Source organism: Ostrea edulis, chromosome 8, assembly GCF_947568905.1.
Source record: "Ostrea edulis chromosome 8, xbOstEdul1.1, whole genome shotgun sequence".
Taxonomy (NCBI): Eukaryota; Metazoa; Mollusca; class Bivalvia; order Ostreida; family Ostreidae; genus Ostrea; species Ostrea edulis.
In genome coordinates, this window is record NC_079171.1 from 18775867 (window position 1) to 18795719 (window position 19853).

General features: G+C 35.4%; 1 protein-coding gene across 1 annotated transcript; it reads right to left on the reverse strand.

Annotated features, from left to right (window-relative positions):
• Positions 1 to 1904: 1904 nt before the first annotated feature.
• LOC125662908 (A disintegrin and metalloproteinase with thrombospondin motifs 9-like) lies at positions 1905 to 19629 on the reverse strand. Its single transcript, XM_048895254.2, has 5 exons — positions 19587 to 19629; positions 19030 to 19275; positions 8443 to 8714; positions 7801 to 7971; positions 1905 to 2099 (listed from the first exon to the last, which is right to left on the reverse strand). The coding sequence occupies exons 1-5, from the start codon at positions 19627 to 19629 to the stop codon at positions 1905 to 1907; spliced, it is 927 nt and encodes a 308-aa protein (XP_048751211.2).
• Between the last annotated feature and the right edge of the window lie 224 nt (positions 19630 to 19853).

The window sequence follows — 19853 nt, forward strand, 5'->3', positions numbered from 1 at the left end:
AGTTAATGACTACTCTAATCTACATCTAATTAGTATAATTAATGACTACTTTAATCTACATCTAATTAGTATAATTAATGACTACTTTAATCTATATCTAATTAGTAAGTTAATGACTACTCTAATCTATATCTAATTAGCATAGTTAATGACTATTCTAATCTATATTTAATTAGTATAGTTAATGACTACCCTAATTTATATCTAATTAGTATAGTTAATGACTACTCTAATCTACATCTAATTAGTATAATTAATGACTACTTTAATCTATATCTAATTAGTAAGTTAATGACTACTCTAATCTATATCTAATTAGCATAGTTAATGACTATTCTAATCTATATTTAATTAGTATAGTTAATGACTACCCTAATTTATATCTAATTAATATAGTTAATGACTACTTTAATCTATATCTAATTAGTATAGTTAATTACTACTCTAATCTATATCTAATTAGCATAGTTAATGACTACTCTAATTTATATCTAATTAATATAGTTAATGACTACTCTAATCTACATCTAATTAGTATAATTAATGACTAATCTATATCTAATTAGTATAGTTAATGACTACTCTAATTTATATCTAATTAGCATAGTTAATGACTACTCTAATATACATCTAATTAGTATAATTAATTACTAATCTATATCTAATTAGTATAGTTAATGACTACTCTAATTTATATCTAATTAATATAGTTAATGACTACTCTAATCTACATCTAATTAGTATAATTAATGACTAATCTATATCTAATTAGTATTTTTAATGACTACTCTAATTTATATCTAATTAGCATAGTTAATGACTATTCTAATCTATATCTAATTAGTATAGTTAATGACTACTTTAATCTATATCTAATTAGTATGATTAATGACTACTCTAATCTATATCTAATTAGCATAGTTAATGACTACTCTAATTTATATCTAATTAATATAGTTAATGACTACTCTAATCTATATCTAATTAGTATAATTAATGACTAATCTATATCTAATTAGTATAGTTAATGACTACTCTAATTTATATCTAATTAGCATAGTTAATGACTACTCTAATATACATCTAATTAGTATAATTAATTACTAATCTATATCTAATTAGTATAGTTAATGACTACTCTAATTTATATCTAATTAATATAGTTAATGACTACTCTAATCTACATCTAATTAGTATAATTAATGACTAATCTATATCTAATTAGTATAGTTAATGACTACTCTAATTTATATCTAATTAGCATAGTTAATGACTATTCTAATCTATATCTAATTAGTATAGTTAATGACTACTTTAATCTACATCTAATTAGTATGATTAATGACTACTCTAATTTATATCTAATTAGTATAGTTAATGACTACTCTTAATTTATATCGCAATTGCTGTGGATGAGGTCCCACTAAAGAGCAATCTAAAACACAGCAACATTACAGGATGCAATAACAAAATACTATAATTATTATTTCATATATCAGTAAAGAAGTTAGATATTGTATATCATAGCATGATGAAAACAAACAATATTCATGTCGTACTTATTCATTTCTCGATAAAAACATACGCTATACAATAACAATAATTAACTGCTATGTAAAATCTTGAAAATTTATCACATTAAAAGGTCTCATTTTCATCTTAGATTTACTGATAAAAAAAAGTTCTTGAGGAAATTTTATGAGTTGATTTCATTTTTTTTTTCAAAAAAAATACCTCCTCATTTGAGCATATTTGAAATACTTCTACTCAAGGAAATTTTGCGTCGCACTTTGTTTAAACTGATCCAATTATTATATAGAAAAAGTCGATAAAGTGAAGTAAAAAATCAGATGACAAACTCCAACTTTCATTTGAGATGTCAACTCAGGTGGGTTAAATAACTTTTAAGTTTTTAATTGTAGAAAATAGTTTTTAAATATCTTACTAAATTCTTTCGACACTTGAAATCTGATGGGTCCAGAAACAGGTCCACATTCGCCGCACCACCCCGCGCAGGTAAATGATATCTCAGCGCCGTCTGTCGAGCGATTAAAATCTCTTAACTCCGCATACCAGCCTTCCGTTACGCCCCATGCCAGCTGAAGATATATGTAGAGAAATTATGTTTTTCTGACACACAGTTTCTTGGAACAAGATGTTTAGGGGTTACATTGCTTACTAGAACAATACCCATGTATAACATTAAATTAAAACAGCTGCATATTGTAATTAACAATCCTGCAAAATTTGAACAAAGTCCGTCCAGCGGTCTCTGAGGAGTTGCGTCCAGTGTTCCTATGTAGTGTAGCATGTACAAATTTAACAAAGTCCCATAACTCTTGTAATATTTGTCGATTTCAAATGGCGGAGCAATTTGATCAACTACATATGGTGACTAACAATCCTACAAATTTTGAACAAAATCCGTTGAGCGGTTGCCTATGGTGGTTTTAGTCCAACCCGTATAAGTTTGCATCCTTTGATGTGCCACATGATATCTCCATCTGCTAATTGGCAATGTAAACTAAAGCCGCTGTTCACATACTTTACATTACAAAGAACTCTTTTATTTAGACTAAGTATAACCTTGTGATTCTCGAGAGGAAAAATGGCCCACATTCTCATCACTTTACACTCCCTCTTGTAGCCCCGTCAAAATCCCTGGAGTCTGTATAAGTTTGAATCTACACTACATAATGAACATGTGAAGATAAGCAATGATCAATCTCATTAATCTTATAAAAGACACAAAATTAAAAGTAGGGCAAGCACGGACCCTGGAAACACAAAGGTGGGATCCGGTGTCTAGGAGGAGTAAGCATCTCCTCTTGATTGGTCACACCAGCTGTGGGTCCTATAATCTTGATCGGGTAAACAGAGTAATCCGTAGTCAAATCAGTATGTAAATAGCGGGTTAACAATTGGTGTGAAACACGTCAGACAGCATTCAACCTAATCACAGGATGTGTTTGTGAATTAGATAATTAAACGACCATAGAATTTGCAAATTGATGATATTTGCATATTAATTTGTCATACTGCACCTTTGTCATTCTTTAGAAGATTTTGTATGTATCAGAAACCCTCTTGTGAATCCGAATTGAACCTGAGGGTCATGATGAGAACAGACAAACCTGAATTTGTTTCTCCATCGTCAACGTTCCATATTTATGTACTAATATTCCATTATCACCTGTATTGGTGTTTATATCTCTCAACTGATTCAATACGCAAGGGCTTGTTCTGCGTAAGATCAGTTTTTGATCAAGGCAGGCTACTGACAAAGTTATGTTACAGGGGTTTCAACAGTCTCGTTTAAAGTCAGCATTTCACAAATTGTCTGGTCGTTATAACGGTCTACATACAACCTATAATATACAACCTATCATTGGGTGAAATGCTGTCTGTCTGTCTGTCTGACGTGTTTCATACCAATTGTTAGACCGTTCTTGGCACACTGACTCTGACTACGAATTACTCCGTTTACCTTATCAAAACATGGGGCTCACAGCGGGTGTGACCAGTCGACGACGGATGCTTATTCCTAGGCACCTGATCTCACCTCTGGTATATCCAGGGGTCCGTGTTTGCCCAACTCGATCTCTATTTCATATTCCCTCTGAGAGTTATGAGATTGATCACTGTTTGATACCTTTTCATATATACTACCTACACTGCAGGAGGATTGTCACATAATAATATTTTGGTCATCCACCTCTAGACATTGAGAAGAAGTTTTGCAAAGGGTATATCGCTGTACAGCATCCTGGTATTGTTTTGACACGTCTTTTATATTTTAGGTACATGTAATTGACTTTATTTTAAGGACACAGAACTTTATCTCGTATAGATAAAAAGATTCATTTTTTTCCTCATGTTAAGATAGACTTAATTCTTAAACCACTATGCAAAAAGGTACCCAGTTTTATCCGTGATGATTTGGATTTTCTCAATTACAATCCAGGAAAAGTACAGGAAGACACACTTTTGGTTAGTTTTGATGCTTTCCAGTCTTTACACCAACATACCACATGACTTGGGACTAGAAGCTGTGAAATTTTGGATTGAGAAATATCCAACAGAAATTAACGAAATATTTTCTAAAGATTTTATACTTAACGCTCTTGTCAAAACAATACCAGGATGCTGTACAGCGATATACCCTTTGCAAAACTTCTTCTCAATGTCTAGAGGTGGATGACCAAAATATTATTATGTGACAATCCTCCTGCAGTGTAGGTAGTATATATGAAAAGGTATCAAACAGTGATCAATCTCATAACTCTCAGAGGGAATATGAAATAGAGATCGAGTTGGGCAAACACGGACCCCTGGATATACCAGAGGTGAGATCAGGTGCCTAGGAATAAGCATCCGTCGTCGACTGGTCACACCCGCTGTGAGCCCCATGTTTTGATAAGTAGTTTTAGAAAATAACCACTTTCAATTTGATGATCAATTCTATCTTCAAATCAAAGGCACGGCCATGGGGACAAAGGTGGCTCCTACCTATGCAACCTTAGTAATGGGTTACTTGGAAGAAAAACTATAGAATAAACTCCCTGGATTTTTTATGCAAATATGCACAATATATTCGCCATAATTGGAAAAGATACCTTGATGATATTTTCATCTTTTGGAATAAAACTACAGATAATTTACAAAAATTCCGTGCTGAAATAAATCAATTACATCAATCGATTCAATTTCCTATGGATGTGAGTGATAAAGAACTGCCATTTTTGGATCTCCGAATCATTAAGGATGATACCAATATAATCACGGATCTTTATTGCAAAGAAACAGATTCATATCAATATTTGGATTTCCATTCATGTCACCCTTCCCATACTAAACGTAACATTCCATACAACATGGTTAGACGGATATGTACAATAGTTACGGATACTTCATTACTGTCAAAACGACTGGAGGAATTGGAAGCATAACTTCGGCGACAACATTATCCGGAAAACCACATTAATGACGGAATTTCCAAAGCACGGAACACACCAATATCTATCTTAAGAAACTCCCGACACGAAGAAAACGATGTAAACAACGATATTCCTTTTGTAATTACGCATAACCCTCGCAACCACAATATTTTTGGAACAGCTAGATTTTTTCCTATATTAGAACAATCCCAAAATCTCAAAAACCTGATAAAAGAATCTCAAATAAAAAAGAGCTGAAGACAGGCTCCTAATCTGAAGAGAATTCTAACTCGCGCCCGATTTACTACGAAAATTCCAAATCCGTGCATAAATGTTGGGATTCACGTTGCAGTACATGTAATCATCTAGAGGAAGGCAGAGATACAATTCTTAAATGCGGCAAAAATTAACACCAAATTCTAACATGACATGCAAATCTGAAAACGTAATACATTTCACGACCTGCCCTACCTGTAATGAAAACTACATCGGACAAACCAGCAAACTGAACGCCCGTGTGCGGGTCCACAAGCAGCTAATTCGCGATCCAAGTATCAGAAATTCGCCATGTTCCGAACATTTTGCCAATTGTGGTCATAAAGATTTCAACATATTTCCATTTTATAAAATGTATAATGACTGCAAAATTTCCAAAGTTGCAAAGGAGGACTACATGTACTTTATAAAATTGTTTAATCCCAAACTTAATAGAAAATAACTGTTTAAAATTGAAACTACATTTAACCAAACTCTATAATTGATTTCCAAGTGTTGTCCAATATTGTGTGTATTATACCGCTACCAGTGTAATTTATTATGACGTAACATAGGACAATTACTTACGTCGTGATATGTTGACATTACTTAGTAATATGTATTTCATTTTATAACTGTCTGAAGAGGCATTAAAGCCGAAAACGTCAACAGTGAAATGTTAGATAGATATATGAACGCCCGAACATGAAGCATGAATATCCTCCTTTCTTAAAGTGTTGGATCTAAAAAGACACTAGGCCAGAATTTTTTTTATAAAAGCACTGAAAAGGCCATGACACTGTTGATTATTTAAAACTCAAATTTTCGACGCAATCCCTGTCTTTATCAAGAGACATATATTACATCAACAAATATCACAAACCACACGGGAAAACGACAAATATTGATAATCTACATTGTTAACAAGAATGATACACTGTTGTACTGAGAAAAAAATTGTTTCGTTGTAAGTGTGTCTACAGACGATGGTGTAAAGAGTTTGTAACATGGTCGGGTCGGGATGAAAATATAATTATTTTTGGGTTACAAACAAAGGAATAGATGCCGTCAACATAAACACCATTCTTCGTCATAAAAGATTTCAGACTTATTTCAAACTTATTTCAAGTTCAAGTCTACAACCAGTATTTCCTACAAATGAACCCATTATTACACAAGGTATATGTTTTGATTCCATTTGACAAAGCTTGTAACAACATTGTCTTTGTTTTAAGGCTCATTACAACTGTATTTTAAATGAATTTGTCATTAATTCCACTTTTGGTAATCATACTTATATTCCAACTGTCATTTCAAAAGATGAAATTCTTCAAAAGCATGCTTCAGTTTTAGATCTAGACACACTTCATATCCCAGTCAATGGGTCGGATGAAAATGAGTTACCGTACCTATACTGGATTCCTAAACTTCATAAAAACTCTTACAAACAAAGACACATTGCTGGATCCAGTAAATGTTCTACCAAGCCTCTATCTTTGCTCCTCATGAAAATATTAACAGCTGTGAAGGAGAAATTTCAAACGTACTGTGCTACTATATATGCCAGAAGTGGTGGAAATGAACAATGGATTCTGAAAAATTCTTAAGAACTTTGAGTAAACTTGAAATCGCAAAGCTTTTCTCAAATCAACAACATCAGAATGTATGAATTTTCAACAATTTGAACGACCATTCCTCACGAAATATCAAAGACTTTTTGACATCATAGACAGTTGCTTCTTCAACAAAACTGATTCTATAAGTATGAGCTTGTTCTGCATATGTTCACTTTTTAAATCAAGGTAGGCTACTGACAAATAAATTTATGATGTAGGGGTTACACCAGTCTCGTTTAAAGTCAGCATTTCGCAAATTATATGGTCGTTATAACAATCTACTTTGCCAATATAGCCTATCATTGAATCAAATGCTGTTTGAATTGTTTCGTAGCGATTGTTAGGCCGCTCTTGGCGCACTGGATTTGGCTGTGGATGGCTCCGTTTGCCTGATCGGGATGTGTGGTCACGGCGGATGTGACTGATCGACAGGGGGTGCTTACTCCTCCCAGACATCTGATCCCACCTCTGGTGTATCCAGGGGTCCGTATTTGCCCAACTCTTGTATTGCTTATAGGAGTTATGAGATTGATCACTGTTCGGTATCTTCACCTTTCATATATATACTTCGATGTAATGAATTGGGATAAAATGCACAGGAGCAGTCCACATACAGCGGAAGAAGTGGCGTCATAATTTTCATTCAAAAAGGTCAATTGAAAATTGAACGCCATCCGATTTTGTTTATGGTCACATGATACGATTTTAGTCCAAAACAAATAGCATCGTGTGACCGGTATGGTAAATAAGAAGAATTTAGAGGTGAGAGTTACGGGTCTATCGGATGAAACCTCAACTACTAAGGTCCTGTATCTCGGTAGGTGTTGGTACGAAATATACTGTAGGACCCTCACAGGCACGCCCTGAATGTCAACTCATACAAAGGCCAAAAACAGCTGTTGATGTTTCAACATTAGAGAAAGCAAAACTTAAAAACGGTTTGATGATTTGATTTTATCTAAATATACGTATGTATAAAGTGATATTCTTACAGTGAGATCTATACGTAGTCCAGTCCCACGGGTGTTGATGGTTGCCGATCCATAGTGTGGACATGACTGCATGTGTCTTTCGCCATTGCAGTCTCTACTGTGTCCAAATGGTACCGTGACCAGACCAGTCAGCAATGCAAATGTGTAGTCTGTTCCATTCACATCCATGTTCTGTGTAATATTTTAACTAAGTACTCAACTTAAAAAACTACCTCTAGATTGAGTAATTATTAATGTCACAGTAAAGAATAATTAAAGGTTCTTTCCAAAAACCTGGCAATATCGGACTTTGTCGCCAATGGATCGCGTACTGCTGGAAAGCATACCTGATTATCGTCAAGTAATCAAATTATCATAGATAACAAACTGAGTCTAGTATTACAAATTCGTCAACTTTTGTGACCTTCCTGTGAACTTAGAAAACTGATACTCATTGTGATACGGGAATAATCTGGTAACTAAATGATGATCTACTTGTTTCACGTTAAATTTACGAAATGAGGGTCTTTACAAAATGATTACAGGTCGTATTTCAATGGCGGGTCAAAACTTTGTGTTGCACTGGCAAAGCAACGTTAATGGAAAACACCCAGTAAAGTTAACAAAGTTAATCATGATCTAGCTTTGAAATAACATGCATACCTGAATCTGTATTCCGACCTTCGTGAAATCTGCCATTTTTAAAGGCGGTGTGTAGTTAGAAGAGCATTGTTGGAATGCACTTGGCCAGTTTGTGTCATCATGTTGAATAAAGGTGTTGGTGTTCTTTAAAGTGATGTATTCCGATGGATCTGACCCCAATTTGTAACAAAAGATCTTGATTCTTTTTCTCTGGGATGACTTGGGGTATATCCAATACTCCCCATCTGTCGTTATTCCTGAGCAGGTGGCGACATCTACACAAGACTCTGGAACTACATAAACAGGACAGAATCATTTTCAAAGTTATCTCAAGTAGTGATATTGTGAGAAAATTTCTAAACGGGGTAGCCTTTGATATACAACTTTACTTTCATGAACTCGCAAGATTACAGTTAATGTGTGGAGTTTGGGTTGGGTTCCAGCATGAATGAAGCCTACGGGTGGGGGTGTACAAGGCTTTACTCCCGTCACGTTTTGTCGGTCATGAATGTTGTGCTGTACACAAAACTAACGACTTAGAATGTCGTTATGTTCACATAACACACATATATCTTCACCTTTCATGTGAGAGTCAGGTGTTAACGTTTTGTATTGTACAAATGGTGAATGATTCTATTTTTATTTCAACTCTACGTTTGTCTTACCAGAACCCCAAGTTCAAAATACTGCGGAATTATGAATTTTACTCAATACTAATTTATATGCATGAAAAGGTGAAGCTACCAAACAGTGATCAATCTCATAACCGCTATAAGGAATACATTAGAGAGTTGGGCAAACACAGACCCCTGGATATACCAGAGAGGTGCCTTGGAGGAGTGATCATTCCCTGTCGACCGGTCACACTTGCCGTGAGCCCTATATCTTGATCAGGTAAACGGAGTAATCCGAAGTCAGCAACAGTGTGCCAAGAACGGTCTTACAATCAATATGAAACAGGTCAGACAGTATTTGACCCAATGGCAGGTTGTACTGGCAACCTAGATCGTTATAACGACCATTGAATTTGCGAAATGTCGATTTGAAACGAGACTGTTGAAACCCCTGTAACATCAATTTGTTTGTCAGTAGACTGTCTTGATTTGAAAACTGATCGTACGCAGAACAAGCTCTTGTGTATCGAATCAGTTGAGAGATAAAACACCATATGAAGTTTATAATGGAATATTGCTACATGAATATGGGAAGTTGACTATAGGGAAGCTGAAATCATCCCGTTTATTATAAGGTTGTGTTGTTAGTTTGATGTTGATATTTTTTTTCAATACAATATTTAAGTATGAAGCAGAAGTGGACATCTTTTATTTCGAGTTTACTGAGATATATCGAATCGACATATGAATGCAAATTATTAGTGTGAATAGATAAAACGTCCTTGATATATCTAATTGTCGTTTTGAAGGTCACAGCAAGATATTTTTTCTCCTCATGTTTTTTATTAAATTCTGCTTCATATGAATTGGAAAACAGGTCAGCTAACAAAGGAGCACAATTTGTGCCCATTGGATTTCTAACAGACTGTTGGAAGACCTGATCACCAAAGACTACGAAGATATTTTCAATGAGGAACTCTAGCATATTTTTATTCTCAACTTCAGAGTACTTGTGTATGGAATCAAAATGTTGTTTAACAAAGTAAGTTTTTGGATAACTGATCACTAGCTATGAATATTTCTGTTTTCCATTTTTGTTGAAGAATCTACTGTCTCTGTTGTCAAAATGTTTAATGGTTCCGCCCACTGGTGTATCTCCAGTTATTGTACACGTTTTAGAAAAGGAAAAACACCACAGTCAAATAACAATTATAGTAATAAGAAATGGTAATCTCAGGCCCCTGTGAAAGTTACCACATATAAATGAAATTCGCATTCCCTTTGACGTAGGCTTTCGGGTTGACTGATGCAAAGTTTTAAACGTCGGAACGGGGGGAGTGTTTAAGCACAAAGTAAATATCCAAAGTTAATTAGATAATACCATGTGCAACTAGGTTCGGATCCAGAAATTCCAGAACGGAGAATTACAGTCTCACAGGTCGGAGGGCTGGGGAAACACACTAAACGAGGGGTGGGGTCGCCGGCGTTGGATATGCATTTGTGCAAAAATACGTTTCAGTATTATTTGCTCTAAATACAAATCTATGTATACATGTGGATATTGTGTATTTGTATGAAGTATATCAAACGATGGATTCTGAGTATGTCTTCCCGTTCTCTCTGTAAGTTCTGCTTCCCTTGTTCATAAGCCTTTTGATTTTACAAAATGCTGACCTCCTCCTAATATTATTATATAAAATATTTTTGCTTTTTCCGTTCTGTTTTCAATTTCCCGTTTTAGCAACACCTCAAATATATAGAGTTATCTTTAGACTTACTGCATATCAAAAATAATTTTTGATAATATATCTCTTACCGAATTGTATTCGTATAATATGGTACTATATAATTTTTCCATTATTGAAAGTACTCACACCTCAGCAGTTATAGATGGAATAAGAGGTTAAACGTATTCCTGCTTTCTACTTTCTTTGCAGACACCAGTTTCTTCAAACAATGTCTGATGCTAACCGATATGGACCGCTTGAAAATGTATTAGTCAACCTGAAATACCACATCAGCAGGAAAGCGTAATGGAAAGGAAAGAAAAGGTAACTTTCATAGGGACCTGAGATACCATTCTATTCAGTGTTAAAGATATTAAAGAACGGATTAATGTTGGAAAAATTTTACAGTATGCTACTAAGCTACAAAACTCATATGGTGTGACAGCATCTGTTTAATCTAAATTGTACTTCGTTGTAACATTGTTGTCTACTCACTCTCCACAATGCAATTTTTGTTTGTTTTATAATTGTATTTATGTATAGGATATCCAATGAGCCTGTGGCTCACGGAAATAAAGAATCACTACTTCTGTTGCAAGTTTACTTATTACTTCGATACTTTTATTCCACATTTATTCCTAAAATGGCCAACGTTCAAAGTTCTTTACAATTCTGTGATCGTCCTTGGGAGAACACGATACATCCATGTGCTATCTTATTTCATGTGTATAGATATTTACCTAAACGTAAATGTACGGTGTACTTTTCATATCTAAGTATAGGGAAACGCCCAAAGAACGCAATAGAATGTTGTTTAGTAAAATGCAGTGTGCAATATGTATATGTAGTAAAATGCAGTGTGTAATATGTATATATATGCAGTAAATTGCTATAAGATAAGCACAGGAAAATGCTCAGTAAAATGCGATGTGCAAAGTGCGACCATCCTACGACAACGGCGCGTTTGAGAACTTAAATATCGTTGTATTCTTGTATCGCCGTATCATTTTAATATAAACTACCTCTTAATTAAGGTATTTTTCCACTATACTTGTGTCCAAACATACCTTCAAACATTTATTAAAGCCCCATGCGACCAGAAAACTCACAACTTCAAATGATTTCGTTTGTTGACATTGCCAATCAATTCAAACCCCGTTGCTATTCGTAATCTATTAATAATATTCGAAACGTGTTATGTATTCGGTCATCCTTTTCTATAAATGGCTAAAATTGGATGTGCTTGCTGCCCAATCCCATTTACTTTTTGAATAAGATATTGTTTAAAATAAACGATTGTTTTCATTAAATCATTAAAATTAGAAAAAGACCACTGTTAATTGGCAATTAGTAAGAACGGTATATATAAAAGTAACATTCAATAATAAATATTAGATTAAGACATTCGATATACAGTTAGTTGTTGACAAAGAATTGGGGTATTGATTTTATCTTATTAAATCTTTTTTTCTAGAGCTTTTTGAATTTTCACAATCGCTTGGTTCTTGATTTACTCATAAACTAGCTGAACACTGTGTTGTATGTTGTGTTGTACATTGTAATCATTTTCAGATATTAAAAGCTAGTATACATATATATCCAACTTTTCTAAATCTTCACCAGAAGCTGCACGAGATTATTCACCAATAATTATTTCTAACAGCGATTTTGGTTTCGCTCAGATTAACATGGCAATGGTATATTTCAATGTGGTTTTTTTCCCCCTTTCTTTTATCGAAACATAATATTGGATAGCAAAAATTATATAAACTAAACATAAAAAATGAATTCTAAAATCACAAAAAAATCTAAGGAAGCATAAAAATTATTATCATTACCACTATATCTGTAGGGCCAAGGATACCATTTTGTCTTAAACTGTTTTTGTATGAAGTTTGCTTCGGATATGTGCTCATCATTAAATCTACATTTCATTTCATATTTATAAATTATAAAACACACAAAGGATATCAAGTCATTATACATATTGTTGTTTTAGAATTAATTTCCTGGTAAAAACCCATAATCATAATTTTCCATGTTATTTTCATGTACGGAAAACTTCCTAATTATGCCATACATTCCTAAATATTGGAATTTCAACTGTTTTTGTCTTTCATATCTTTACCTATTGTAATGATTTCCTCTGAACAGGCCGCAACGTTGTTGTTCTTCGTAATTGTTCTTCTGCTACCCCTTAAACGTGTTGCTATTATGTTTATTTATACATACATTGTATTTCATGTTTCCCTCTGGTAACTAAGAAAGCTGTATTATTCCATATATGAACCTCTGACGATTCTTCTTGCATGTACATTGCATTATATTTATTGTACCTCATGTACCGTTTAACATGGTTTGAACGAAATGAATTGAATTGAATTGAATTGCCGCAGCTGTGAACACCGCGCGTATGGATCTTGGTAAATATAATAACGGCTGGAAATGTCGACAGAGATGAATATAAAAAATAAATTCTCTGGTGAAAATGTATTAAATCTTCTTCTCTACTATCAGACATGTGCGAGAAAAACTAAATGCATGATTATGATGTCCATGAAGCTCTCTATACCTAAATTGTGGAATACATGGCCTCTAGGTTAGGAATTCATCCCTATGGTGTGGCCAATATGACCATATAGTGAGATATGTCTTAAATCTTATAAAATCTTCTCTCCTCTCACAGATGTATGAGATAAACTAAATGCATAGTTATGATGTCCATGAGGCACCTAAGTTGTGAAAATCATGGCACCTGGGTTAAAGGTTTAGGCCCTCGGGTGGGCCAATATGGTCATACAGTTAAAATGCATTAAATCTTAGAAAACATTATTTCTTTACTTTTTTCTTTCCATTGTAGTGGAAGATAAACTGAATGCATGGATGTGATATCTATGAAGCCTTAATCTGCCTGTACTTAAATTATGAAATGCATTGCCCCTGATGGCCGGGTCAGGGGGTTCAGACTTATAGGGGGCCAATATGGGTATATAGTGAAAATGTATTAAATTTTTCTCTATTTTCACAGCAGAAATCTCCTTTACTCTTATGTATCATCATGTATGACAATTATTTTTGTGCGTAATCAATATCTACCCTTAAGGGTCAGGTCAGTTGAGACTTCGGGGGGGGGGGGGGGGGGGTGCTAACTTGGCTATATTATAGTAAATATTTGTTCTCAGTGGCGGATCCAGGAATTTCATAACAGGGGGCGCAGTAGAAGGCTGGGGTTGCCTTGAAGCTTTGCACTGATGGGGGTGCAGGGGGCGAAGACTCCGGAAGTTAACGAAATTGTGCCAATGAGAGAGTGGGTTCTTTTTCATTTAGATAATGAACATAAAACGTCTACATACGTATATTTTGCTCTTTTGTGGGCGTTTGTAATTTTTTTTTGTAATGAATAAAACATATAATTGTAGGCTTTAACTATAACACATAGTTATATTATAACTATATCCGGGGGATAAATAAAGGTGTTATCATTTCATGTACACTAAACTGAAACTAATTGCTTGTTGTACACAAAAGAATTTAACCAACCAAAAAAAATTCAAACAGGGAGGGGGGCGCCCGGCGCGCCGGCGCTGGATCCGCCTTTGGTTCTACTTTAGAAAATCTACTTTTTAATTTAATGTGCATTGTAGGTTTGTAGGAATAAACTGTAAGCATATTGTAGCTGTCTACTTAATTGGAAATTTCATGACGCCTGGGGCAGGGATAACGATTCCAAGGGAAGAGGAAGCCAAAATGGTCATAGTGTATACATTGCTTAAAAGAAATCTTTTGTTCTTCTGATGTCCAATGAAAGATGACTTCACATTTAGAGGAGAGGATACAGCTGTCTACCAAAAGTACAGATAAAATTCATCTGGGGGAGGGGAGGAGGGTATGGAATGATTCAAATGCTTCAAACTTCATCTTTCATTCTACTGTAATTGATTGGGATTGTATGCATAATTTTAAACATTATAAAGCTGTGTACAATAGACTCCAGAATGAGACTTAAATGTATATATGAGACTCCCTGACAGGTAGTTGTATTGGCCATTGTACTCAGGCGACCGTTAAGGTATGTGGGCTTCTTGTGGAAAGAACCTGAGGATACATAATATATTTCATGATATGTATACCTGCATGAAAGGTGAAGATAACGAACAGCAATCAATCTCATAACTCCTTTAAGCAATACAAAATAGATAGTTGGGCAAACACGAACCCCTGGACACACCAGAGGTTGGATCAAGTGCCCAGGAGGAGTAAGCATCTCCTGTGTACCGGTCACACCCACCGTAAGCCCTATAGCCTGAATAGGTAAACGGAGTTATCCGTAGTCATAATCAGTGTGCCAAGAACGGCCTAACAATCGGTATGAAACACGTCAGACAGCATTTGACCAATGATAGCAGGTATTGGCGAACTATATCGTTATAATAACGACCATGTAATTTGCGAAATGCTGACTTCAATCGAGACTGTTGAAACCCCTGTACCATCAATTTTGAGTTGTTATTTAATCAGTTTGGCTTGATAAATATCAATACTATAGAAATTAGGTGTGTTGGTGGTATATACCACAGGGTAGTGATATGCGTCTAGTGCATGTATTTGCCGCTGACTAGCATCCTTTTGCGAAAAGAGAGCCGAGTGCGTCAGCCTCTCCTGTCAGTACATAGCCTCTACATTACCAAGACTCCATTAGTGCCTCCAAGTTGGCAGCACACGGATACTGGCCTCTCTCGGGACCAGGCCGAACTAATGGGGATCTGGGAGCAGCAAGGGCCCCATAGATGCAGTGTGTAGGCCCACCGGCGTGTGGACACGCCCTAGCACTCATCAACCTTGCCCCAGCTATGGGAATATAGCTGGCAAGACATGATGCCGAAAATCAGGGATGATTATCTGTCTAGGAGAAGGAAACCTCCGATGTAAAACCCGGATAGGTGAAGTTCGCAACCAGGAATGGCAGCTTACCTAGGAGAAGGACACTCCGATGTAAAACCTGGGGGATGGCATCCAATAGTCCTAAAAAGACCGTCATCTAAGGGAAGGAAAACCCCGACAGAAAAACCACCTCAATGAGGTTGAGCGTAGGGCTAATCACCCGACCTCATAAAAAGAAGTTGATTACGGAAACTATGAACAAGTCAATAAGAAGTTGTGGGGTAAGCATAGCTATCGAGCATACTCCAAAGGATGATTTCATAGCAGACAGAGATGCAAGCATGATGTCTACGAGCCAAAGCCGAAAGGAAGTTCGCGGACAGAGGGATATGCTAGCAAGCCCCAAAAATATCGTCAGGTTGGGATCATGGAACGTAAGAACTATGTACTCCACTGGAAAAACCGCACAAGTAATAGCAGAAATGAAGAGATACCACCTAACTTGTTTGTCAGTAGCTTGCCTCGATTAAAAAACTGACCTTACGCAGAACAAGCTCTTGCGTATCGAATCAGTTGAGAGATATAAACACCATATGCAGGTGATAATGGAATATTGCTACATAAATATGAGAAGTTGACGATGGAGAAGCTGAAATCATCCCGTTTGTCATACAGTTGAGTTGTCAGTTTGCCGTTAATGTCTACTTTCAATGAAATATCTACGTATGAAGCAGAAGTGGACGACTCTGTGTTGTTTTTTATTTCGAGCTCACGGGGATACATCGAATCGGCATATGAATGAAAGTTATTTTTGTTTGCAGTTCATACCCTCCTGTATTTTCAAAACAATGAGATATAATTTTTAACAATCTCACACTTGAATAACAAATGTTGTAGGTCTTCGATTAGCTGACAGACACATAGATTGGAGAAATATTTTTATTCCATTTGCTTACTACCAAATTGTTATTCAGAATGTAGTGTAGTGATTTGTAGTTAAATTCTCTAATAATATTTTCCTACATTTATTTTATTTTTGAGCTAAACATTTTTCTTCTATCAAAATCATCAGATTTTAGATCAAAAATGTTTTTCCACTTTGAGTCAATTGGTTGATGGAATTTTATACTTACAAGTTTGGAATAATAAAATTCGCCTTTCAAAATATGTATGGAACTTTGCATACTGCTTTTAAACATAAAGGTCTCCTTTTTTTAAATCGTTATTTTAACGTGTACATATATGGCTTGTTTAAGCGTAACATAATCACAAAATGTTATCTTTCTTTTCCACTACATTTGTAAAGTATGAAATATCACAAATCTTTCCGTTTTCATCAAAAATATTTTTGACATAGAGAATACCAATGTAAACTTTTATTCACTTTTTTCAAAGCATATAATTTTTGTTTTAGATTTAAAGAACGAATGACACCATATAAATGCAGAGAATTTCATCTGTTGTTAAAGTGCAAGGTTGTTTCTCTGTGTGAGAAAGCTTCACTATAGAAATATGACAGATTTAGTACTTTACAAAATTCAGTATCTATTGTTTTGTTTTTAATCACACCATAATGCATTTTCTGTAATATGTCTTTCGAGCTGTCATTTATAATACTAAATTCTATTATTTTAATCCACGATGCATTAACAATTAGAAATTTACTTTCAATATCCACTATTTTCAATGCTTCTAATCAATGCATTTTTTTTATTCTATAGACCCATATACATAGATATATAGACATGGATAATGACCTTAAGCTTGAACAAATGACGAGGTAGCGTTGTTGGCTTTGCAGCATTGGTAATTCTTCTGGAAATTTATCTTTAATTTCTACATTTGCGCAAAATTATGAAAAAAGAAAACTAGTGGTTATTGTGGTTGTGATTTGGCTACATGTGCGTAATTAAAACTTGACCTTTTTGTAGTTAATATCTACTTTTAATTCGCAGAACACAACATAAGCAATTCAACTCAACTCGTTGCATCAAATTAATAGCGAGTTCTTCAGACAAACTCAACTCGTCACATCAAATTAATAGCGAGTTCTAAAGACATAATCTGAGCTACATGTACGACCAAAGAAATTTTGACGCTGAGAAAATATACAATGCTCCCAGCAACTGTTCGTTTTATCTCGCAAACTCACATCTCCTTGACCTAGCTGAGATTACGTGAAATATCTCAATATCATCCTAGTCCTCTAGTCCTGTAACCCCTAGCACAATTGCGCTACATGGATTCGATCGCATATTTGTGAATGAGAAATCCTTTTGTAACGTGTAGCGGTCACCTAGCCAAGTGCTGATAACGCAAGCCGTTGCTTAACTTTTGTGATCAATATAGACACGCTACCACATCACTAGAAAAGCTATAGTATGTATTTCACTAGCAAGGCAGTATACTGTCCGCTACCCTACCCCCCCCCCCCCCCCCGGAGCTGCGTTCTCTCTGAATGTTTTGGCACCTCTTCACTAACGGCATCCGCCGTTCCCGACGACAACCACCGTAGTTCCCGGACAAAACACGTCTGTACCCAGAGCTCCGAAGAGACTCTGAAGTAGGCACATCAAACACCAGAGTCACAACGCTGCTACCAAGTTGTATTGTGTAGCGGTCACCCAGCCGACTGCTGATCCATCGTGTAACGTGTAGCGGTCACCCAGCCGACTGTTGATCCATCGTGTAACGTGTAGAGGTCACCCAGCCGACTGCTGATCCATCGTGTAACGTGTAGCGGTCACCCAGCCGACTGCTGATTCATCGTGGGAAACCCACAGTCGGTCGCACTTCTTTACCTTTTAAAAGAAGTGCTACCGACCGTGGGTTTCCGATCAAGCTCGCCGCTGCTTAACTTGCATGGCCGAGAGAGAAACTCTACCACACCACTAGAAAAGCTAGCTCACTAGCGAGGCAGTACAAGATCCTTCTTATACTGTTTGCTACTTTTTTATTGTTTCGGGAGAATAATTCCTTATCAATAACATGTATAAAAAAAATAATAATGATAAATAAAATAAAAAAGTCCTGAATAAAACTTTAAATATATATACATGGCGGTGTGTACGAGGTAAAAGCAACTCACTGTGAGTTTCGGGGTATTAGTTGAATTTAAAAATACAAAAACTTTGTGATATATATATATATATATATATATATATATATATATATGTGTGTGTGTGTGTGTGTGTGTGTGTGTGTGTGTGTGTGTGTGTGTGTGTGTGTGTAAATGTAAATAAATCAAATAAAAAATGACAGCACTTTGTAAAACGTCAGCGCTTTCATTCTTAAGATTTTAAAGGTATTTCTTTACGACAAGGCTGTCGTGGAATGCCATTTGGACAAACAGACATCCTCGATATTCCCAAACATCGTTTACTTACCCCTAATGGTACTTCCGGTATCTAGTATATAATAGTCTATGTCACCAATGCCTCCACTTTCATCATAGATGACATCGAAAAGCTTACAAGAGTTGTCAACAGGACTGTACAACAAGGACACACAGCGGCCCTTTTGCAAACATATAAAACCACACTGACTCAATCTGTCAGCGAATCCAGACCAGACCGCCAATGAAGGTTCGATAAGATCTAGTCGTGTTTTAATCTGCCGAAAGTATAATTCACCTAATGAAAAAAAAAACCGTGTAAACGATTAAATATTGCATTACATTTTATATCAAATTGGTATTCAAAAGTACACGCTATGATTCACAAAAAGATTTTCAAATAGGATGTTTATTTTATTCTTTGATACATTGCTTGTCTTTCATTGCCAGGAACAAGAAATTTTGAGTTATTTAATCAGTTTGGCTTGATAAATGTCAATACTATAGAAATTAGGAATTCCAATTTTACATACCGATGTACATGCTCTAGAAACGCAATAACTAAATAACTTACCTGCTTTCCCAGCTGATGCTGACTAATTAACTTACCTGCTTTCCCAGCTGATGCTGTCATCGGACACAGACATAACATTACTATATTAGATAGCACTAGTATCATGGTTTTTGCAATTCAGTTACAGACTGAAACTTAGTAAGTCAATAGTAAATTAAATATTTCTCAAGGAAACAGGGGATGAAATAGTTACTCCTCATTATTATTCTGAAATATTGAACTAAACTTTAGCCAATGGAGAGAAGAAATGTGGAGTTGACACTAGCTTTGAAATCGTTGTATTTCTTATGATTGGAGTAGTT